At 65.3% G+C, this 20,298-nt stretch overlaps 3 protein-coding genes and 3 non-coding genes across 11 annotated transcripts; 1 reads left to right on the top strand and 5 right to left on the bottom strand.

The window, feature by feature from the left end:
* Nucleotides 1-318: 318 nt before the first annotated feature.
* Nucleotides 319-1,024, bottom strand: UCN (urocortin). Its single transcript, XM_052689134.1, has one exon. It carries the CDS (start codon nucleotides 759-761, stop codon nucleotides 459-461), a length of 303 nt encoding a protein of 100 aa, XP_052545094.1. The 5' UTR covers nucleotides 762-1,024; the 3' UTR covers nucleotides 319-458.
* Nucleotides 1,025-1,559: 535 nt separating this feature from the next.
* Nucleotides 1,560-5,818, bottom strand: MPV17 (mitochondrial inner membrane protein MPV17). Of its 4 annotated transcripts, none has more exons than XM_052689034.1 (7): nucleotides 5,692-5,818; nucleotides 3,773-3,888; nucleotides 3,567-3,659; nucleotides 3,310-3,405; nucleotides 2,159-2,191; nucleotides 2,012-2,064; nucleotides 1,560-1,931 (listed from the first exon to the last, which is right to left on the bottom strand). In XM_052689034.1, exons 1-7 carry the CDS (start codon nucleotides 5,750-5,752, stop codon nucleotides 1,862-1,864), a joined length of 522 nt encoding a protein of 173 aa, XP_052544994.1. In that variant the 5' UTR covers nucleotides 5,753-5,818; the 3' UTR covers nucleotides 1,560-1,861. The 4 variants fall into 4 exon arrangements, with proteins under 4 accessions (XP_052544994.1, XP_052545004.1, XP_052544975.1 ...); XM_052689044.1 differs by lacking the exon at nucleotides 5,692-5,818 and adding an exon at nucleotides 3,965-5,619; XM_052689015.1 differs by lacking the exon at nucleotides 5,692-5,818 and having other exon boundaries at nucleotides 3,773-5,622.
* Nucleotides 5,816-17,896, bottom strand: CAD (carbamoyl-phosphate synthetase 2, aspartate transcarbamylase, and dihydroorotase). Of its 3 annotated transcripts, XM_052687805.1 has the most exons (45): nucleotides 17,756-17,896; nucleotides 17,529-17,668; nucleotides 17,094-17,223; nucleotides 16,770-16,912; nucleotides 16,560-16,701; nucleotides 16,070-16,241; nucleotides 15,798-15,983; nucleotides 15,620-15,729; nucleotides 15,114-15,259; nucleotides 14,895-15,026; nucleotides 14,592-14,825; nucleotides 14,284-14,505; nucleotides 13,843-14,031; nucleotides 13,633-13,757; nucleotides 13,414-13,547; nucleotides 13,228-13,340; nucleotides 12,902-13,152; nucleotides 12,585-12,831; nucleotides 12,398-12,496; nucleotides 12,071-12,295; nucleotides 11,820-12,002; nucleotides 11,531-11,749; nucleotides 11,279-11,446; nucleotides 11,031-11,213; nucleotides 10,859-10,963; nucleotides 10,540-10,788; nucleotides 10,333-10,414; nucleotides 10,008-10,174; nucleotides 9,753-9,917; nucleotides 9,545-9,676; nucleotides 9,270-9,471; nucleotides 9,009-9,199; nucleotides 8,805-8,945; nucleotides 8,596-8,691; nucleotides 8,387-8,528; nucleotides 8,234-8,281; nucleotides 7,829-7,873; nucleotides 7,605-7,759; nucleotides 7,456-7,530; nucleotides 7,179-7,391; nucleotides 6,961-7,086; nucleotides 6,732-6,887; nucleotides 6,563-6,664; nucleotides 6,385-6,479; nucleotides 5,816-5,959 (listed from the first exon to the last, which is right to left on the bottom strand). In XM_052687805.1, exons 1-45 carry the CDS (start codon nucleotides 17,838-17,840, stop codon nucleotides 5,857-5,859), a joined length of 6,768 nt encoding a protein of 2,255 aa, XP_052543765.1. In that variant the 5' UTR covers nucleotides 17,841-17,896; the 3' UTR covers nucleotides 5,816-5,856. The 3 variants fall into 3 exon arrangements, with proteins under 3 accessions (XP_052543765.1, XP_052543757.1, XP_052543774.1); XM_052687797.1 differs by having other exon boundaries at nucleotides 7,605-7,873; XM_052687814.1 differs by lacking the exon at nucleotides 8,234-8,281.
* A 230-nt stretch (nucleotides 17,897-18,126) lies between these two features.
* On the bottom strand, nucleotides 18,127-18,290 carry LOC128090164 (U1 spliceosomal RNA). The gene has a single exon (XR_008210823.1). It is a non-coding gene; the product is annotated as a U1 spliceosomal RNA (small nuclear RNA).
* A 764-nt stretch (nucleotides 18,291-19,054) lies between these two features.
* On the top strand, nucleotides 19,055-19,218 carry LOC128090282 (U1 spliceosomal RNA). Its single transcript, XR_008210896.1, has one exon. It is a non-coding gene; the product is annotated as a U1 spliceosomal RNA (small nuclear RNA).
* Nucleotides 19,219-19,717: 499 nt separating this feature from the next.
* LOC128090281 (U1 spliceosomal RNA) lies at nucleotides 19,718-19,881 on the bottom strand. Its single transcript, XR_008210895.1, has one exon. It is a non-coding gene; the product is annotated as a U1 spliceosomal RNA (small nuclear RNA).
* Between the last annotated feature and the right edge of the window lie 417 nt (nucleotides 19,882-20,298).

Here is a 20,298-nt window from a genome sequence, read left to right as displayed (position 1 = left end):
CCGAGCAAACAGCGCCGGGCTGAGCACACAGCACTGCAATTACCGGTGGGTCACGGCCCGTGCCCCCACCCCGCTGCCGCACCGCACCACGTCAGCCACCCCACGTCACCGCTGATGCACGGGGACAGGGACCGCGTGTCTCTGTGCCCCACGGATCCCAGCTCGGCTTGCGGCCTTCAGCAGCGGAAGGGGATGGAGGGCAGTGACGGCTGCTGGGTGGGGATAGGGGCACAGTCGGGGCCACTCAGCCTGGATCGGGGGGGGCTCGGGGAGGGTCTTACCAATATCCGACGTTGGGGACGCGGTGGAGATGGAGACGATGTCCCACACGCGAGTCCACGCTACGGCTTTTCTACAGCGTTTTATTACAAAATCGGAGCGGAGCCGTCCCGAGGGGCAGTCCCGCAGCCGCGCACCCATCAGAGTGGTCCCGGCGCGGTGCGGTGCCGGCGCGGGGCTCAGCGTCCCACGGCGTCGAGGATGCGGCGGTTAGTGTCGGCGCGGGCGCGCTCGCTCTGTGCGCGGGCGAGCAGCAGGAGGTGCCGCAGAAGATGGAACGTGAGGTCGATGGAAAGCGGCGGGTCGTCCCTCCTCGCCCTCCACGGCTCCGCGGGCAGCGGCGGCCACAGTGCTTCGGACCTCCCCTCCGCAGCGGGGATCCCCGAACCGGGGACGTCGGGACCGTCGGGGCGGGCGGGGCGGGGGGCGGCGGGGAACGGGCGGCACAGCAGCAGCAGAACGGTGAGCAGCGCCCGCCGCATTTCGGCTCGTCCGCACCTACGGGGCAGCGGGTCAGCGCGGAATCCGCACCCGACGGGGCTTCCCTGGGGCCGAGCGTCCCCCGTCCCGCCCCGTCCCGCCCCGCTTCGTCCCGCACCGCCCGTACCGCTGCTCTGAGCTCTGGGCGCCTTGCGCTGTGCGGAGCTCCGTCCGTCCCCGCGGGGCTGAGCCGGAGCCGCGCTCGGGGCTTTATATGGGGCTCGGAGCGGGGCTGACGTCAGCGGCGGGCACGCACCGGGCGGGGGCGGGGGGTGCGGGGCTGGGGGGAGCTGCGGGTCCGAACCGCACCGGGACCGGGAGCGGCCTTTCCGGGACCCGCCGCGCTCCGGTACCCGTTCACCCCCCGCACCCCGCACCCCGCCCGGCCCCGCACCGCTCGCGCCCGCACCCCGCGCCCCTCTCCCGGTGCCGCTCTCCGTGGTGCTGAAAGGGCAGCGCGGGGCGCAGCGCCGTCGGCACGAGGCGGCCGTCGGGGCTGCGTTTCCCGTCGAAAATGGGGTGCCGGCCCCCCGCACCGTCGCGACGTCCCCCCTCCAATCCTCCCTCCCCCGGTGCGCACCCCCCCTGGCACCGCGCCGGTCCCTCACGCCGCGGCCAAGTGCTGCAGACGGCCCCGAGGAAGCGGCGGTGGCCAACGGCGTGACTCATAGCGCGAGCGCGGTGCCATGCGGCTCGGAGGTACGGCACCGCGGCACCGCGCCCGGCGAGGATGGGGTAACGGCGGGCCGAGGGCTGAATCCCCGTGCCCAAAACGCCACGGGGATGCAGGGGGCAGAGAATTCACGCGTTGCCAGGAGCAGCAGAGCTCTGCATTTATTGGGTGGTCCTGAAGGACCCGACACGAGTCTGGGTGGAGGTACTGTAGTGCACTGTCGCACGTGGGGTGTGAACCAGCAGCAAGGCTGGGGAAGGACGGAGCACCCCACGTGCTAGGCAGGACACGGAACGCGGACAGAGCAATCTCACAGCCCCACAGGGTCACTGCTGCCATAGCATCCCTGCGGTGCTCCAGCCCCACACACTCCCTGGCCGAGCCCCCAGAGGTGGTGGCTGGGGGCACCTGGAGCACGGCTCCCCCCTCTCAAAGCCGGTTTGCTTTCCAGGACAGGTAGCAGTTCCAGACAATGGCAACACACTGCACAACAGCCAACCTGGGAACAGAGAGATGGATGGGTCAGCAGCCACAGCCATGGGGAACAGGATCCTTGTGGCCATGGGGCTGTGCTGCTACCTGTGGACCAGAGGGACGAAGTAGAAGTTGGCAATCTGCACCGGCGGCCAAATCTGGGCAGAGGGGAGGAGCGATATGAGGGGTCACAGGCAGCTCTGTGCCACGGGATCAGGGAATCCAACCGAGGATTTCATCCTCAGCACTTACACAGTAGTTGGTGAGCAGCGCATCTACGTAGTCCTAGGGAAGGTAGAGGCCATGAGCGCAGGGAGCAGCCCCGCAACCACACCACCCCACACACAGCCCGGCACAGTTGAGGGCAGAGGAGCAGTGCAGGTACAGCTGTGACCCAGCACACAGCAGGCAGGGACTGCAGTCCCCCCAAGCTGGGCATAGGGCAGGTGCCACTTCCCCTGCCTGGGGATGTGCCCATGTAGGGCTGAGAGCGGTGACAGCGTGGGAGCAGAAGGCAGCCAGGAGCCCTGCATGAGGTCTGGGGCACAGCTCCCGCCACCAGCTTTGGTGCAGACCCCCAGGGTCACAGATGTCAGGGACAAGGGGGGAGCACAGCATGCCACCCGTCCCCTTGCCCAGCCTGGCTGTGACTCAGCCAGGATCCAGCCTCATCCCGGCACTGGCCGGCGGCCCAGAACGAGGAGAGTGAGCGCTGGGGTGATGGATGCGCTGTGACGCTCCCTCTACGTGGGGAGAGGCAGATGTGCCCCAAGTAGGGGTGAAGGTGTCCCCAGAGCAGAGCCTGGGGCTCGCAGCCCACCTGGAGCACCCCGTTCCAGTTACAGCCTGCAGGGTGGGGATCTCGCCCACAGCCCTGAGGCACCGTGTGCTGCACCCCGACAGAAGAGTGAGCACCCCTCGTCCCCTCATGCTGCGTCCCATGGAGGGTGGGCACCCGCTCCCTGGTGAGTCACCCTCCGGTTGCGCTGACTCAGCGCCTGCGCTGGGTTCCAGCAATCGCTGCTAATGGGAACCATCTCAGTAATGGCTCTGAGACGTGGCCAGGAGAGGGGACACATGGCATACAGGGAGCTGGGGGCACCGCATCCAGCCCATGTGGGACCCCACAGCATGTCCCACTCCCGCACTCGTCACCTCCTGTAAGATGCTGCACCAAGCACCGACCTGGGTCTGGCCCTGCAGTGGCTTCTCTGTGTCCCATAGCCATCAACACCTCACCCCAGCAGTGGGGCAGCAGCAGCAGCTGGCTCTGGGCTGGGGACACAACAGCCACGAGGGCAGGAGGGAGCGGAGAGGTCAGGGGCAAACCCAGCACCACGAATGTTAGAGCCAAGCGGGCATCCTGGCCCCACCAGCCCAAGCCGCTTGGGGAAGGCACGCACCTGCTGGATCTTGGCCCAGTTCTGCTCCACCGACAGCCCGTTCACCACCCCGGTGATGGCGAGGAAGCAGCCGAGGAAACACGGTGCAAAGGCACCCTGCAAGAGAGCAGCAGGAGCCTGGCTGAGACCCTGCAGTGCCCGGAGCCCACAGCACACAGCTGCAGGGATGGGCCTGCAAATCTGGGAGCACCAGAAGCAGTAGCAGGAGGGAGGCAGCACCGTCCTGCCTCCCCATCCCCACACCATGTGGCACTGACCTGGTCCAGCATCATCTTCTTTACAGCCACAGCTTTCGTGGCCCCTGGGACGAGCCGGTCCAGGATCCTGTACCACCCGCCCACAACGGGGCCCTGCGAGAGCTGCGTGCTGAGCGCGGTGCCTGGGCCGTGGGGAGCCTACAAAACTGGGCAGCCACCTGCCCACACCACAGCTTGGCACGTGTGCCCCCCACATCAGCACTCACCACGAAGCAGAAGCCGATGGCTGTCATTTTCAGGGTGCGTTGGCTGTGGTGCCCGTGCAGCCCGCGCTGCTCCACCAGCTGCTGTGCGATCACATCGCCGGCTCCCATCAGTGCCCCTGAAACCGGCCTGGAGCTCAGGAGGGCAGCGGGCATGGGGTGTGGGTTCTGCCCAAGCACAGCCCCCAGCCTCACGAGTAGCTGATCCCCAGTTGTGCCGTTCCTCGCTCGGTGCCAGGACCGCTCCTGGTTCCTCCTGGCCTCTGGCACAGCTCGGAGCAGTGTTTCCATATCAGTGTGCAGGATTTAGCTGCGTGCCCACGCCCTCGGTGGGGTGCAGCTCAGCAGGTCTTTGGCAGCCCCCTCCTCGTTCTGCCCTCCCGACCTCTTCGACGCAACTCCCTTGGCTCGGCACTCTGTGCCCCAGCCCTTGTGGGTTCCACGCTCACTCCCAGCACTCTGGTTCCCAGGCAGTGCTCCAGCCCTCATGCTTCTGCTCCCTTCTTGAGAACTTGGAGCACCCCCCATATCAGCCCCTCGCAGAGCAGACTCCAGCCTAAGGTCAAAGCCACAGCACTGTGCACCCAGCATCCCCAGCCTGAATGCATCCACAGGGGGATGCAACCCCCAGCATGACCCACCCTGACAGGCAAGGGCCAGACTGTACAGCTGAGGTGGCCCAGGAGGGTTTGGTGACAGTGACCCAACCCTAACCCATAACCAAGGATGAGCTCACTGCTGTGTCCCCCCCAGTCCCCCCAGGCCCTGCTTGTTTAGTCTACTGCTCCTGAGCGCTGCAGCCAAGGGCCCTGGAGCGCACTCAAGCCTAAGTAGGGCACAATGTAGGCAGCCCCTGTGGGCCTCGCTGGCTGCAGGGCTGCTCACTCCAGGCAGAGGTCACCAGGTCACCATTGCGGGCACGTGCTGCTGCTGCCGCCGGACTCAGGCTCTGCTGGCATGCTGGACCCCATCCCAGGCTGCAGGAGGTAAAGTGCTGCCCCGCAGTTCTCACCACTGCTGGCTGCCCCCAGTGCAAGCAGCTGCCAGGAAATGTCCCCAGCCTGGCCCCGGCTGCAGATCTGTGCTGGGGGAACATCTCAGCTGCACAGCAGGACCGGAGCTCTGGGCTGGAACGTGGAGGGCTGCAGTCCTTCAGGTGTGCCCAGACACAAGGACTGAGCCCCTCCTTGGCCACCGAATCCCATTCAGCACCGAGGGCTGCACACTCCCACAGTCAGTCCAGGGGCTGCCCCCCACTGCAGAAGAGTCAGCTCCAGTAGTGAGAAGCAACAGTGAGAGGGATCCCAGAGCAAGTCTCAAACTGCAGTGTGTGCTCAGCGCGAGGGCCCCCCGGCTCTGCCTGGCCCCCCTCCAGGACACGGAGGAACATCGCGGCGGCACAGCCCCACAGCGGGTGCCAGGCAGTGAATTCCATCAGAGGAGATAAAAATAACAAAGGGAACGGTGAGGTGGCCTGGCACAGCCCCAGCGCCTGGCACCACCCCCAGCAGCGGCTGGCAGCAGAGCCGGTGCCGTCACCCCACGGGTATTGGGGGGAGGGGGATGGGCAGAGGATACTGGAGGCGCTCCCATCCCCCAACCCCCCCCTTCCGGGAACGTGCGTTTCAGTGGGCTCAGGGCTACATGCGGGGATCCACCTGAAAAGGGGTAGAGGCCTCTGGACTCGTGGCATCCGCCCGTCCCGGACACGGAGGGGTCCCAAAGGAAACGGAAGGGACCAAGAAGCGGCCCACGGAGCCCGGGGCGGCCGCCGGGGAAAGTCCTCTGCAGGCCCAGGCGCCGGGGCCGAACAGGCCCAAAGCCCCTACAGCTCCTCCCATCCCCAAGGCCCCACCACTACCAGCACCCCCCGGCCCACGGAGTCGTCGTGCGATGCAGAGGAGGGCGGGCCGGGCCCTTACCGGCGGTCAGCGCCTGCACGGCCCCGGGCCGCCGCGCCAGGAGCCGCCGCAGCGCCGCCATGCCTCCCGCATGGCCACGTGACACGGCGCAGAATGATGACGCACACCCCAGCGCGGCACAGGAGCGGCTGAATGGAGGCGGCGCCCCGTCGCAGTTTATTGTCGTCAGTAGCGGCCCAGCACGGTGGCCAGCAGCGCCATCCGCACGTACATGCCCTGCTCTGCCTGCCGGAAGTACGCGGCGCGCGGGTCCGAGTCCACCTCCACGCTGCGGATGTGATGTCAGTACGGGGAGTTTTCCCCCCTCTCCCCCCGAGGCCGGATGGGAACCATTTCCTCCCCTTCACAGCCCCCTATTGCCGCCGTTTGCCCGCAGGACCCCAGCTGCGTGCGATCCCCTCTCCCCAGGCCCCCACACTCAGACCCCATTTACCCTGTCATCTCACATTTCCCTCCACCCGGGGACAGGACCTTTCCCCGTTACCCCCAACCCAGCCCTGATGCCCTGCTGCCCCAAGGACCCCACCAGCTGGTTGCACCCCCCTCCAGGATCCCATTCCTCCTCATCTGCACAGCATCCAACCCTTGCCTCCCCTTGTCTCCCCCTGCAAAGCCCCTGTCTTCCTTCCTACCACTCCTCCCCCATTCCAGGACTCCATAACCCTACCACAAGACTGCCCCCCTCAATCCCACCTGATCTCGTTGACACGGGGCATGGGGTGCATCACCACCATCTTCTCCTTGGCCCTCGTCATGATGTGCGGCGTGAGGATGAACTGCCCAAAGCACTGCGGGGCCACAGCCCTGAGCAAGGGGGGGGGAAACAACCCTCCCAGCCCTCCCCCCAGCCCTCCCCCCAGCCTGCACTCACAGCCTCGTACTCCTCAGCACTCTCGAAGCGCTCCCGCTGGATGCGGGTCATGTAGAGCACGTCGGTGTCGGGCAGCGCCTCCTCAATGCTCCCAAACTCCTCCTGGGGCAGCACCATCAGCGGGGCCGTGGGCCGGGCACAGCCCCACAGCCCCAGCTCCATTCCTCACCTGCGAGATGCCCTTGGAAGCCACGAAGGCAGCGATGTCAGGTGGCATGCCGAGGCCGCGGGGCGTGACGTAGCGCAGGTGGACACGGTACTGCGTGAGCAGGCGGGCCAGCGAGTGCACCGTGCGCCCGTGCTTCAGGTCGCCCACCATGGTGATCTGCGGGGAGAGTCATCAGCACAACCCACGGCACGGCACCCACCAGCCCACGGCACGGCATACAGCATCTCACCGTCATGCCGTTGACGGTCCCCAGCTCCTCACGGATGGTGAAGATGTCCAGCAGCGCCTGCGTCGGGTGCTCGCCCACCCCATCACCAGCGTTAATCACAGGCTTGCGGCAGTGTGTGGCGGCCAGCTGGGCACACAGTGGGCCAAGAGTGAAATCCCCACACGTATCCTGACAGCAGCATGGCATTGCCACGTGGCAGGAAGCAGCCCCCCCCTCACCTCCACAGCTCCAGGCTGGGGGTGCCGCAGCACCAGGACGTCGGCGTAGCAGCACATGGTCTGCACAGAGTCGGCTAGCGACTCGCCCTTCTGCACTGAGGAGGTGGCCTCGGAGAATGACACCACAGAGCCACCCAGCCGGCACATGGCGGCCGCAAAGGAGCTGCTGGTGCGTGTGCTCGCCTCGTAGAACATCGATGCCATCACTTTGCCCTGCAGGACATGGTGTCAGGCGTAGGGAGGGGAGTGGGGCACGCAGCGTTTGCTCCCTGCTCACCTTGAGGATGTCCAAACTGCGCTCCTTCTGCACCAGCATGCGCAGGGTGTGTGCCACGTTGAACAGATGTGACATCTGCGGGGAAATGCGGCTCAGGGGGGGCATCATCCAGCATGGAGACCCCCGCCCCGTGTCCGCCTGGTACCCACCTGCTCCTTGGAGAACTGCCGCACAGAGAGGATGTGCTGCCCGACCAGGGGGTGCAGCAGCGGTGAGGTGGGGAAGTGGGGCACACCTTGGGGGGATGCCTGGCGTGGGAAGGGGCCCGACAGGTGAGGGTGGCTGTCCTGAGTGGCCGTTGCATCTGTGGTACCAGGAGCACACAGTGAACCTACATGGGAAGCATGCAGAGCTCCCAGCCTCCGGTACTCACCTGCCTCTGCCATCCTCCTGCCAGCTTTCTCCCGTGTGTCCTCAGCTGAGCATGAAAGGGGAAGGCAGTGTTAGAGCACAGAGCTCCCGGCACCCTCAGCACCGCAGGCGTGACGCTACAGTGATGCTTGCCCCAAAACGAGCTGGGTCAAGCCCCCGCGCTGTGCCCCACATGCACCCCGTGGAACCCAACGGGACGCAGCCCTGATCCTGGGAGGCACAGGGCCCCGAGGTGCCGGGCGGGCTGGGGCTGAGCGGGAGGGGAGCGCCGCTGTGCTCCGTCCCAAGGTCTCAGCCCCTCACAAAGGGGGGCCCGGGGCTGGCGCGGCACCTGGGGGGGGCTGCACTCATCGGCTGCGCTTATAGTGCCATAACGCGGGGCTGAGTGAGTCCCCCCCAACATTACCGGTGCCTCGGGCGCCCGGGCGGTGCGCGGCTCCCAGCCTCTGGAACGCTGAACGGGACACAAGGGCAGGGTCAGCGCGGCACCCGGCCCCGACACGGCTCCCACACGGCCACATGCACGCTGTCCCCCTGCGCCACGCTGTGCCCCCCTCACCTGGCAGACCAGGGTCAGAGGCGCGGTGGATGCGGGGCGGGAGGTGGAAGCGGCCCTCGGGCACGGGGCCGGCGCGGCGTGGGCTGGAGGCTCGGCTGCGCAGCGTCTCACCCACCGCTGCGTGCCGGGGCCGCTCGGGGGTCTGCAGAGAGGGGATAAGTTGGAGCAGGGCACAGGTTGTGCCCCCCTGGCACCCTGCACCCCATTACCTTCACAATCTCCTTGGTGGGGGGCACAAGCGGTGCCAGCACAGCTCCCATGGGCCACTTCCTCACGTCCTGCCCGTAGCCGGGGGGCACCAGGACCTGTGGCCACGGACAGGGCGATCAGGGCTCAGAGACCCCTAGCTGAGCAGATTTGGTGCTCGGGGACCACTGCATGTAGGGGAGCAGCACAGGGAGTGGCATTTGGTTCCCACCTGCCCATCAATGTAGGCGACCTCCCCGCGCAGAACCACCCTGCGCACTGTCCCCTTCACATTCCTGCCCTCAAAAGGTGTCCATTGTGCCTTGGAGAATGCAGTGCGCTCAGGGATGACCCACTCTTGCTCCAAGTCCACCTGCAGGGAGAGTGGTCAGAGTCTGGGGCTGGCTGTGGGGTGAGCAGTGGAACAATGACCCACCTCCACATAGGTGTCCTCCTGCGCCGGCAGCCCAAAGATCTTGCGGGGGTTCTCGTAGAGGCGCAGGATGATATCCTCCACCGTCAGCCGTCCCTCAGAGACAGCAGTCAGCAGCAGAGGCAGCATGGTCTCCAGCCCAGGGAAGCCAGGGGGTGGCTTGGGGCCCTGCTTCTCCTCCAGTGTGTGGGGAGCTGCAGGGTGGAGAATGTTACCATAGTGCTTGGCCCCGCTCATCTCTGCCCTGTGCCCACGAGCGCTCACCGTGGTCAGTGGCAAAGCAGTCGATGGTGTCCATGTTCTCCCAGAGGGCCTCCAGGTCCTGGGAGGTGCCCAGTGCTGGGCGTACAGCACCACAGCCCTCCCCGAGGCGCCCCAGGTCATCTTGGCACAGGAAGAGGTGGTGTGGGGCCACCTCGCACGTCACCGGGATCCCCTTCTGCTTGGCTGCCTTGATGAGGAGGATCTGGAGGGGGCACGGTGAGGGGCAGACCCCCAACTTGTCTCACCATGGGAGGGGGTCCCAGCCCTCTGCTCACCTCCTCCCTGCGTGCCACGTGGCAGATGTGCACGGGGCGCTGGTGCAGCTGTGCCACCATCAGGACAGCAGCCACCGTCTGCCCCTCCGCGTGGGCCACGATGGGCAAATGCCGTGGCCACTGCTGGAAGTGCTGTGGGAACACGAAACGATGGGTGCTGGAGCCAACACCGAGCCCCTCTGCAATTCCCCCCCCCGCAGCAGCTCACCTCCATCCACAGCGACACATCATCCATGCGCAGGCTGGAGAAGGTGTCGTTGAGGTACAGCTTCAGCCCTGCTGCTGCTGCAGCCAGCGCACCCAGTGAGCCCGCGTTCTCCGCCGATGCACCCAGGAACAGGGCGAAGTCACAGCGCGCCCCGGCCTCAGCCAGCTGCAGGGATGAGACAGTGGGCTCAGCAGGGCAGAGCTGACCTGCAGGCTTCATGGGAAGGGGACATGGCCACACCAGCTCCCCACTCACCTTCTGTGCCAGGGCGAAGGAGGTGGCGTCGGTGATGGCGGGGCTGGTGTTGGGCATGGCACACACCATGGTGATGCCCCCGGCCAGGGCAGCTGCAGTGCCCGAGGAGAAGTCCTCCTTGTGTGTGGCACCCGGCTCACGCAGGTGCACATGGACATCGATCAGCCCTGGGAACAGCGAGCATCAGTGTGGGAGCACTGGGGAAGGTGGTAGGGCATGGGGATACGGTGGACACGGAGAGGAGGCAGCGAAGTGGAACATCTCTGATCCTACGGCTGCTCCGTGGGGCACAACCCCAGCCTCACGTCAACCCCAGCCCTCAAACCTGGCAGGCGGATCAGTTTCTGGGATGTCATGCAGTCCACGTGCATTTTGAGCGGCGGGGCAGCTCCAATCTGGCCCAGTGCCTGCAGGCACAAGCATCATCAGGCTGGGCACATCCACCATGGGCGAACGAGGCAGGGCCAGGAGGATGCCTGCCCAGACCCCACAACATCACCCAGTGGAGCTCTCCACGCCGTGCCCATCCCACCTCTACGAAGAGTTTGGTGCATTTGATGTCAATGATGAGTGGCACGGAGTAGTCAACAGCCAGGCGCCGCGTACGGTAACCCTTGGTGACAAAGGAGGAGAGCCGGCGACCCCCAGAGTTACGCATGGAGAGGTTGATGACCATCTCAAAGTGGTTCTCTGCCAGGTAGTCCAGGATGCTGCGCTGTGTCTCACGGGCACCCGCTTCAGTGTTGTCTGCCTCCTCGAAGTGCCAATCCACTGCCATCACCTATGGCAATGCCACCGTCACCACTCCGTGCTGGCACCACAGAGCTCCCCACCAAACCCTGAGCTCCCACCTTGATGCCATGCTCAGTGTAGAAGTCAGCAGTGCCAAGGCTAGCATACAGATTGTAGCCAAGGCTCTCCAGGGTCCGCACGGTGGGCAGCAGCTCGCTCTTGTTCTGCAACAGCACCACAGGGGTCAAAGTGTATTTGGGGTAGCCGACCCACCGCCGGCACCCCACGCACCTTGTAGCTGCCGATGGTGAGCAGGATGTTCTTCTTGGGGATCTTGAAACCGGTGCTGAGCATGGCCTTGAGGTACGCCTCGCAGCGGTTCTCTCCGAAGCAGGCCACCTCACCCGTGCTCGTCATCTCCACACCCAGCACCACATCAGCACCCGCCAGGCGTGAGAAGGAGAACTGCGGCACCTGCGGGCACAGAGGATCAGCGGCCACCCAACACAGCCCCCATCCCACTGCTGGCTCCAGCTCACCTTGACACCGACGATGCCCGTGCCCGTCATCAGCCCTACGGGCTGCACATCCTCACCCATGATCACCTGGCTGGCCAGGGCCACCAGGTCCACTCCCAGCGTCTTGGAGACGAAAGGGAAGGAGCGTGACACACGCACATTGCACTCAATCACCTTCAGCTGGTCATCCTACAGAGAGGGGATGGTGTGAGGCACGTCCTGAAGCTGCAGGGTGCTCAGTGCCTCCCAGCATGGCTCTGCCCTCCTCAATACCTTGGCGATAAGCTGCAGGTTGAAGGGCCCGGTGACCTGCAGCTCCTGCCCAATAGCATGCACGATGGCCTTGATGCGCTCCAACGTCTTGGGCGTGATGTCTTGTGGGGGGGTCACCAGCGTGGCATCGCCCGAGTGCACTCCAGCATTCTCTACGTGCTCAGAGATGGCAATGGCCACCACCACGCCATCACAGGCCACCGCATCCACGTCGATCTCCTGTGAGCAGGCACACTGTCACAGCTCCATCCCGCCACAGCTCTGGCGCAGCACAGGAATGACATCCAACCTTGGCCTCCTGAATGAACTTGGAGATGACAACGGGCTGCTCCTTGGACACGGCCACGGCATTGCTAAGGAACTTCTCCAGGTCACTGTCCGAGTAGGCAACATTCATGGCAGCGCCGCTCAGCACGTAGGAGGGTCGCACCACGCAGGGGTAGCCCACCGTGCAGCAGAAGTGCTTGGCCGACTGTGGGGAGACACACAGCTCAGTGGGTGGTGGTGGGGGGCACAGCCCCGGGGCAGCCTTGCACCCACCTCCATGTCAGAGAGCTCCTTCCAGAGCGGCTGGCTGATGCCAATGGTGTCCAGCAGGCGCGAGAACTTGAAGCGATTCTCGGCTGAGTCAATGGCCTCGGGGGAGGTGCCCAGGATGCGGCACTGCTGCCGGTGCAGCGCCATGGCGATGTTGTTGGGCAGCTGGCCACCCATCGACAGGATGACACCCTCGGGATTCTCCAGTTCGTAGATGTCCATCACCACCTGTGGCATGGGGCCGGCTGGGAGGGGGCCGCGCAGCCCCCATCCCTTTGGGGCAGCTTCCGAGACTTCCTGCCCTGCGGCACGCAGCCCTCACCCGCTCACCTCAAAGGAGATCTCGTCAAAGTAGAGGCGGTCACACATGTCATAGTCAGTGCTCACAGTTTCAGGGTTGTAATTCACCATAATGGTCTTGAAGCCCATCTGTAGGGCAGAGCAGTGCGGTGAGGCCAGGGACACCCCCAGCCCCATTCCTCCCCCACATCCCTGCATCCCACCAACCCCAGCCCACCTTGCGCAGCTCCTGGATGCAGCCGACAGCGCACCAGTCGAACTCGACGGAGCTGCCGATGCGGTAAACGCCAGAGCCGATGACCATAACGTGGGGCTGGCGGAAAGGCAGGTCGTGTTCAGCACCGTTGTAGGTCAGGTAGAGGTAGTTGGTCTGTGCCGGCCACTCGGCCGCCACCGTGTCGATCTGCTTCACCACCGGCAGGATGCCCAGGTCACGCCGCATCTTCCGCACGGCCAGCTCAGTGCTGCAAGGAACAGGGTGAGCACCGGCCGTGGGGCAGCAGCAGCAGCAGCAGGGTGGGGACCGCCCCTCACCTGAGCACAGCCAGGGCCACCTGCTTGTCAGAGAAGCCGAGCTGCTTGGCGCGGCGCAGAACAGCAGGCGGCATGGCGCTCTGCTCGCCGCGGAACGCCTCCAGCCGCGCCGCGTGGTCGGTGATGTTCTTCATCTTGTGCAGGAACCAGCGGTCGATCTTGGTCAGTTCATAGAGGCGCTCGATGGAATACCCAGCGCGCAGCGCGGCCGCCAGCACGAAGATGCGCTTGTCTGTCGGAGTCTCCAGCTCCTGGGGAGCAGAGGGGTGAGCGGCGCACAGCCTCTCACGTCTGACCCGTGAGCCGTGCTGAGCCCCAGCACTCACCACGTCTGACGCCGGCTTCACCGTGTGGTCAAAGCCCACGCAGTTCTCATCCACCATCCGCAGCGCCTTCTGGAAGGCCTCCTCGAAGTTCCTGCCGATGGCCATCACCTCCCCTGTGGGAGGCTGTGAGTGGACAGAGCCCCACAGGCTGCCCCGTGCCACGCCACTCTGCCCCGCTGCGCTCACCCACGCTCTTCATGGAGCTGCCGATCTTGGTGCTGACACGCAGGAACTTGCTGAGGTCCCAGCGCGGGATCTTCACCACACAGTAGTCCAGGCTGGGCTCGAAGTTGGCGGTGGTGGAGTTGGTGACAGAGTTCCTGCACAGCGCGTGGGACAGCGTTGGCACACGGAACCCACAACACAGCTAAGGTGTGCCCCGTGCCCCCACGGCGACATTATTACCTGAGGACAGGCAGCGGGATGCCCAGCGCCAGCTTGGCTGCAACATAGGCCAGCGGGTAGCCTGTGGCCTTGCTGGCCAGTGCTGAGCTGCGGGAGAGCCTCGCGTTCACCTCAATGATGTAGTACTGCAAGAAGCAATGCGCCATGAGCACAGATAGGGCCCCGCCACCACCACCACAGGAGGGCACACGGGGGGCACGCTGCGTCCACCTGCTCTGACTCAGGGTTCAGGGCGAACTGGATGTTGCACTCGCCCACGATGCCCAGGTGCTGCACCACCTTGATGGCGGTGTGGCGCAGCATGAAGTACTCGGTGTCGTTGAGAGTCTGGCTGGGTGCCACCACGATGGACTCACCCGTGTGGATGCCCAGCGGGTCCAGGTTCTCCATGTTGCACACCTGGGGCAGGGATGCATTGGCTGTCCATTACCTGTGCTTCCCATTCCACCATACGCCACGATGGCCTCACTGGGGGTCCCCACCTTCTCCCCGCCCCAGACAGCACCAGAGCTCCCCGCACCACCACGACCTGAGCGCGGCACCGTGCGCATAGAGGGCACAGTAGGGTCTTGGTGCCAGCATACAGCAGTTGTGCTGGCACAAGAAAACGGTCTTGGGGAACCCTGCTACCCCTCAGCACCGCTGCTGTACCGTGACGCAGTTGTTGTAGGCGTCGCGCACCACCTCGTACTCAATCTCCTTCCAGCCCTTCAGCGACTTGTCCACCAGCACCTGGGAGGTGTGGGTGAAGGCCTGGCTCACCAGGGCTGCCAGCTCCTCCCGGCTGGAGGCGAAGCCGGAGCCCAGGCCTCCCAGGGCGTACGCCGAGCGCACCAGCACCGGGTACCCCAACCGCTCAGCCGCCGCTTGCGCCTGCAGAGAGCACAGAGTGAGCGTGGGATGGCACCCCCTGGGGACAACCCCCATCCTGCCCCCACACCATGCTGCAGCCCCCAGACCTGCTCCAGGGAAGCAGCGGCCTCGCTGGGCGCCACATGCTCGCCGATTTCCTCCATCTTCTCCACGAAGACCTTGCGGTCCTCCGTCATCTCAATGGAAGTGACAGGAGTGCCCAGCACACGCACGCGGTAGCGCTGCAGCACGCCGCCCTTGGTCAGCTCCACGCCACAGTTGAGGGCTGTCTGCCCACCGAAGGTCAGCAGCACGCCGTCGGGGCGCTCGTTGCGGATCACCTACGGGATGGGGGACGGGGCAGTGAGCTGCAGACCCACAGCGGCCCCCGCCATCCCCACAGCACTCACCTGGGTGACATACTCAGGGGTGATGGGCAGGAAGTACACCTTGTCTGCCAGCCCTTTGGAGGTCTGCACCGTGGCGATGTTGGGGTTGATGAGCACCGTTTGAATGTTCTCCTCTTTAAGCGCTTTGATGGCCTGGAGATCAGGGGGACAGCGATATCAGCTCCACATGGAGGTCCCTGTTTGCCTTGGAGTTCCCTGTGCGCTCTGAGGGATGCTCACCTGTGACCCTGAGTAGTCAAATTCGCCTGCCTGTCCGATGGAGAGTCCACCGGAGCCCAGGATCAGCACCTTGCGGGGTCGTGCTGCCTCCTGCCCTGCTGCCGGCACCTCGTTGTACACCAGGAGATCCCGCAGGCGCTGTCGCACTGCAGGGATGGGATGGGATGGGATGGGATGGAGCAGGGCTGCCATGGTCCTGTGCACAGCCCCACGGCCTCGCACAGCACCCAGCACAGTGGCTGCAAACACAGCAGAGTGCCCCAGCACCAAATGCAGTCCTACAGTCACTCATGCACGACCTTAGCCCTGAGCACCAACTGCAGCCCAAAGCCCCATCAACCCACAGCCCTGAGCAATCCTGGCCCCAAGCGTCTCCACTGCCCCAGGACCTTGAGTACAGAATCCCACGCACAGCCCAGCCCCAAGCCCTGACCTCAGGCCCAGCACCCCGCACACAGCCATCCCCAACTCTGGGAGGTTCATATCTCCCCCAGCCCCATGCCCACCTGTTTTGTCGTTGTCTCCTCTCTGCAGGTCCCGCACCGCCTCCACAAAGACATCAAAAAGCCCCTCCAGGTCTGTGGGGCCAGCACGGTGCTCGGGGTGGAACTGCACACTGCAGGGGCACCAAGTGAGACACAAACCCACATCCCCAGCCCCACGCCAGGGCGACCCTGTACCTACCTGAAGAAGGGTTTGTGCTCGTGCACCAGCCCCTCGTTGGAGCCATCGTTGGCATTGGTGAAGAGCGGTGCCCAGCCAGGAGGCAGACTGCCTGCCTCCACCGCAAAGCCGTGGTTCTGTGCTGTGATGAAGCAGCGCTGCGTGTCCTCGTGCACACACGGCTGGTTGTGCCCACGGTTCCCATACCTGGGGGGTGCGGGGAGACGGGCACAGAATGTCACTCACCCAGTTGAACACCAGGTTCCCCCCCCCAGAGGTGGAACCCGACTCACTTCATCTTGTAGGTGCGGGCGCCCAAGGCCAGGGCCAGCAGCTGGTGGCCCAGGCACACCCCAAAGATGGGCTTGGGGCGGTCAGCCGCCAGCACGGCACGCAGGTTGGCCACTGTCTGCTGACACTGCCGTGGGTCCCCGGGGCCATTGCTGAGGAAGAGCCCATCGAAGTCTGCACACAGACAGCAGTGTTAGGCTGGGGATCCCATAGGTCTCCCCATTTTATGGAGTCACAGTGGGGACTGCAGCCCCACAGCTCCCAAATGGGATCACACAGTGGTCACTGACCCCATTGCTCACAGCACACCACGATGCCCCATATCAAGTTACAGCAAGCATCCCTACATCACACCTCCCTTATAAACCCCAGTGAGAGTTACGCCGCAATGCCCAACCCCCTAGAATAGGGCAGACCCCCAGCGTGAGGCTCCCCAAGGCCCCCTGCACTGATTCTACCCCACACCCACCCTCCAACCCCAGAGCCCCCTACCGGCAGGGTCCAGCGGATGGTCCCATGGCACCACGGTGACGGCAGCCCCCCGCTCACAGAGGCACCGCACTTGGTTGTGCTTCAGGCCACAGTCCACAGCGGTGATGCGCAGGGATCCAGTGGGGTTAAAGACACGCGGCTCCTACAGAGAAGGTGAGCCGGGAGTCTGGCCCATCGCCACCCCACAGCCTGGGCCCAGCTTCCTCATACCTTCAGGGACACCTCCTGCACCAGGTGCCGCTCATTTGGGTCCTGGAAGAGGATGCTCTCCTCTGGGGCTTCATCTGGCAGCAGCTTCCCCAGCAGTGTGCCCTTCTCACGGATCTTCTTGGTGAGGGCACGGGTGTCCACGCCTATGGGTGCAGGCTGATGTGGAGCCTCACGGTCCCACGGCAACTTCATCACCCCCCCCACTGGGCACAACTTCACAGATCTCAGTGCAAGTTGAGCTCTGCTCCAAACTCGCTACCTCCAGGTGTCCCCAGCCCTGCCCACCCCCAGCACTGACCCCGTGGCCCTGACCCCCAGCCCCACCTTCCAGCCCGGGGACGTTGTGCTCCTTGAGCCATTGGTCGAGGGATTGGGCAGCGCTCCAGTGGCTGGGGGTCTCCGAGCATTCGCCCACTACCAGCGCAGCCACGTGGATCTTGGTGGACTCGAACCACTGCGGGGAGATAAGAGCGGCCAAAAGCCTAGGAATTCGCCCCGGAGCCACGGGGCAGGGCTGGGGGAGCCTCCAGGCGGGGACCCCCACAGCACAAGTGCGGCACCGCCGCGCCACGCCGGGTGTCCCCCAACCTCCCCCATCCCCACACCGACCCCAGGCGCCGAAGGAAGCCCGGACAAACCCACGGCCCCGGCGGCCCCGCCCCCACCCGCGGCCCCACGGCGGGGCGCTCCCACCCGAGAGCCGCGTGGGGGGCGGGGAAGGAGGACTCTGCCCCGGGGGTCGGGGGGCCCGGCGCTCACCGTGCCGAGCCCGAAGGGTCCCGGCCGCTCCCGGGGCACGCCGTAGTTGCCCATCAGCGGGTAGGTGAGCACCAGGATCTGCGCCGCGTACGAGGGATCGGTGAGCGCCTCGGGATACCCCACGACTCCCGTCTGGAACACTGCGGGGAGAAAAACGCGGAGCGGGGGATCCGCGCGCGTCCCCGCGCATCCCGCACCCTTCCCGCATCCGGTCCCGCCGCACTCACCCACTTCCCCGCTGACGGCCGTGCCCGTAGCCCCGAAGGCGCGGCCGCGCAGCACGGAGCCATCCTGCAGCACCAGGCGGCCCATGGCGGTGCCACGTGCGGGGAAGTGCGGGAGGCGGCAGCGGAGGAGCGCGGGGAGTGCGGGAGGGGCGGGGCGGGGTACCGAGAGAGGGAGATGCGCGGGGGGCGGGGCCAGAAACGATGGGGGCGGGGCATCGAGGGAGACGGACCAATCAGCGCGCGGTTGGGCGGGAAAAGAGAGCAGAAAAAACTGAGCAGCGCGGGACGGGAGCGAATGGACCCGGGGGTAAACGGCGCTGTTGTGTAGATAAAGGTAAAAATCAACTCAATCTGCTGTTGTACCGCATGACCAGGGGAGAGCGCGAACGCAGTCCCCCACTACCACAAATTATGCAGTCGAGTTTCCCGCATTTGGGGAAATCGCAGGGGTCAGCACACCCGGAGTGCAGGGGATGAGCCTCGCCCTGGGAAAACCACCTGCCTGATCATGGTGTCTCCCCTGCCAGGTAAGTATGCTTGGTTCGTCCAACGCCCCGCTCCCCACGCCCCGCCACCAGCCCGCACCGCACGGCGACCCGCCGTTCCACACCACTCTCCCCACTCTGCTCCCCGCCCAACTCCGAGCTCCTCTCCAAGCCCCGCGCCGCGTCCCACGCAAGTTCTACGGAGCTCTACGTCCGTTCCGTTTCCTATTAGTGCTCCCGGCATACCGCGTGCGGAGCGATCAGCATACTGATCTACATACTAATCTGCATGACCCCGCCCCATCCCGCCGGACTGCCCAACATTGCCGCTCCAGAGCATGGACCGACCGTGAGCCCGCTATGACACCCGAACCACAGCGCCCCCAACCGCCGAGCGGGGTAACGCAACCAGAGGAGCGGGACGGAAGTGGAGGTGAACCGGAAGTGGGGCAACACCATACAGGTGGCGCGAGGCGACTGGCTTCCGGCTACCAGGGGTGGGGCCGTGCGACGAGCGGGGGCGTGGCGGAGGAAAGCAGCGCGCCGTGAGAGCGTGATGAGGGCGGGAAGTGGGTAGGCGGGGCCATGCAGATCAGTATGCTGATCCATCCGCGCACGGCATGCCGGGGCGCGCTAAATAGAAAATGGAACGCGTGTGGAGCCCAGTGGCATAGCGTGGTCCCTGACGCAGGGATGCAGGAGGGGTGCGGAGTTGGGCGAGGCGCAGGGGTGGGTGGTTGGTTGGGAACGGCGAGCTCCGTGCGGTGCGGGCTGGTGGCGGGGCGTGGGGAGCGGGGCGTTGGAGGAGCCAAGCATACTTACCTGGCAGGGGAGACACCATGATCAGGCAGGTGGTTTTCCCAGGGCGAGGCTCATCCCCTGCACTCCGGGTGTGCTGACCCCTGCGATTTCCCCAAATGCGGGAAACTCGACTGCATAATTTGTGGTAGTGGGGGACTGCGTTCGCGCTCTCCCCTGGTCATGCGGTACAACAGCAGACTGAGTCGCTTTCTCCTTGTTGTTCGCCGCAGCGCTCTGTCGCTCCGTGCGCCCGCCGTTCTATCCCGCGCTGCTTGCAGTTTCCCCGTAAGTTTCCCGTCTCTCCGCACCTCTTCATCTCCCACTCAACTCTCCGTTCCCGTTCGCCCCCACTCCGCGCACACCGCACGCCTCAGCTTCCCGCCCCGCCTCTCCCGCACTCGCCGCTCTCCCGCGCTGCGGCCGTCCACAGCCCCGCACGCGGCGCTTTTCCATCCCGATGACGGGTTCCGTTCCCCGCTGACACTGCCGGGCTGTTCCCCACTCGCCTTTCCGATCCCGCCGCTGCGACGTCCCCGCAGAGAGCGAGCGGAGCGGCAGCGCAATGGAACGAGGCGCGAGCCCGGCAGCACCGCGACACGGATCCGTTGTAGCTGCACGGCACGGCGCGGCACGAGCGCGGAGTAAAACGACTCAATCTGTTGTTGTACCACATGACCAGGGGAGAGCGCGAACGCAGTCCCCCACTACCACAAATTATGCAGTCGAGTTTCCCGCATTTGGGGAAATCGCAGGGGTCAGCACACCCGGAGTGCAGGGGATGAGCCTCGCCCTGGGAAAACCACCTGCCTGATCATGGTGTCTCCCCTGCCAGGTAAGTATGCTTGGCTCCTCCAACGCCCCGCTCCCCACGCCCCGCCACCAGCCCGCACCGCACGGCGACCCGCTTCCCAAACTACGCAGCTGCTCCGTTCCACTCCGCCTCTCCGTGACCCCACATCGCGGCCCACTCAAGTTCCAAAGGGCTTCACGCGTGTTTCGTTTCTGGTGCAGCACACTCCCGGCATGCCGCGCGCTTTTTTTATTTGCATAGATCCGCCCGTTTCCACTCTACCCCACCCTCACGCGCACAGAGTTACTACCTGTGCACCCCTGTGGGCGGAGCGCGATTTGCATAGCCCTCCCCCCCCCCCCCCCCATCACACCTCCGACCGCGGGCTTTCCTTTCGGTCCCCTCCGCTCCCGCACAGCCCGGCCGAACCGATGCTGGAGGACCGGGCACTGTGAAGCCAATCCGCC

The sequence above is a fragment of the Tympanuchus pallidicinctus genome, unplaced genomic scaffold, assembly GCF_026119805.1.
Source record: "Tympanuchus pallidicinctus isolate F22 unplaced genomic scaffold, pur_lepc_1.0 scaffold1, whole genome shotgun sequence".
NCBI lineage: Eukaryota > Metazoa > Chordata > Aves > Galliformes > Phasianidae > Tympanuchus > Tympanuchus pallidicinctus.
The sequence above is the reverse complement of the archived record's forward strand: the minus strand, read 5'-3'. Positions and strand labels throughout refer to the sequence as shown.

What these genes read in the sequence shown, in the direction of transcription:
- UCN (XM_052689134.1), bottom strand. Translation starts at nt 761, where the DNA reads ATGCGGCGGGCGCTGCTCACCGTTCTGCTGCTGCTGTGCCGCCCGTTC.
- MPV17 (XM_052689015.1), bottom strand. Translation starts at nt 4,060, where the DNA reads ATGGAAACACTGCTCCGAGCTGTGCCAGAGGCCAGGAGGAACCAGGAG. An exon ending in ACTGGGCCAAGATCCAGCAG is followed by an intron (nt 2,192 to 3,309) that starts GTGCGTGCCTTC and finishes TACCTTCCCTAG; the next exon opens with GACTACGTAGATGCGCTGCT. An exon ending in TTCGTCCCTCTGGTCCACAG is followed by an intron (nt 1,932 to 2,011) that starts GTAGCAGCACAG and finishes CTCTGTTCCCAG; the next exon opens with GTTGGCTGTTGTGCAGTGTG.
- CAD (XM_052687797.1), bottom strand. Translation starts at nt 17,840, where the DNA reads ATGGGCCGCCTGGTGCTGCAGGATGGCTCCGTGCTGCGCGGCCGCGCC. An exon ending in CCGCTGCTTCCCTGGAGCAG is followed by an intron (nt 14,506 to 14,591) that starts GTCTGGGGGCTG and finishes TGCTCTCTGCAG; the next exon opens with GCGCAAGCGGCGGCTGAGCG. An exon ending in TGAACCCTGAGTCAGAGCAG is followed by an intron (nt 13,758 to 13,842) that starts GTGGACGCAGCG and finishes TGCTTCTTGCAG; the next exon opens with TACTACATCATTGAGGTGAA.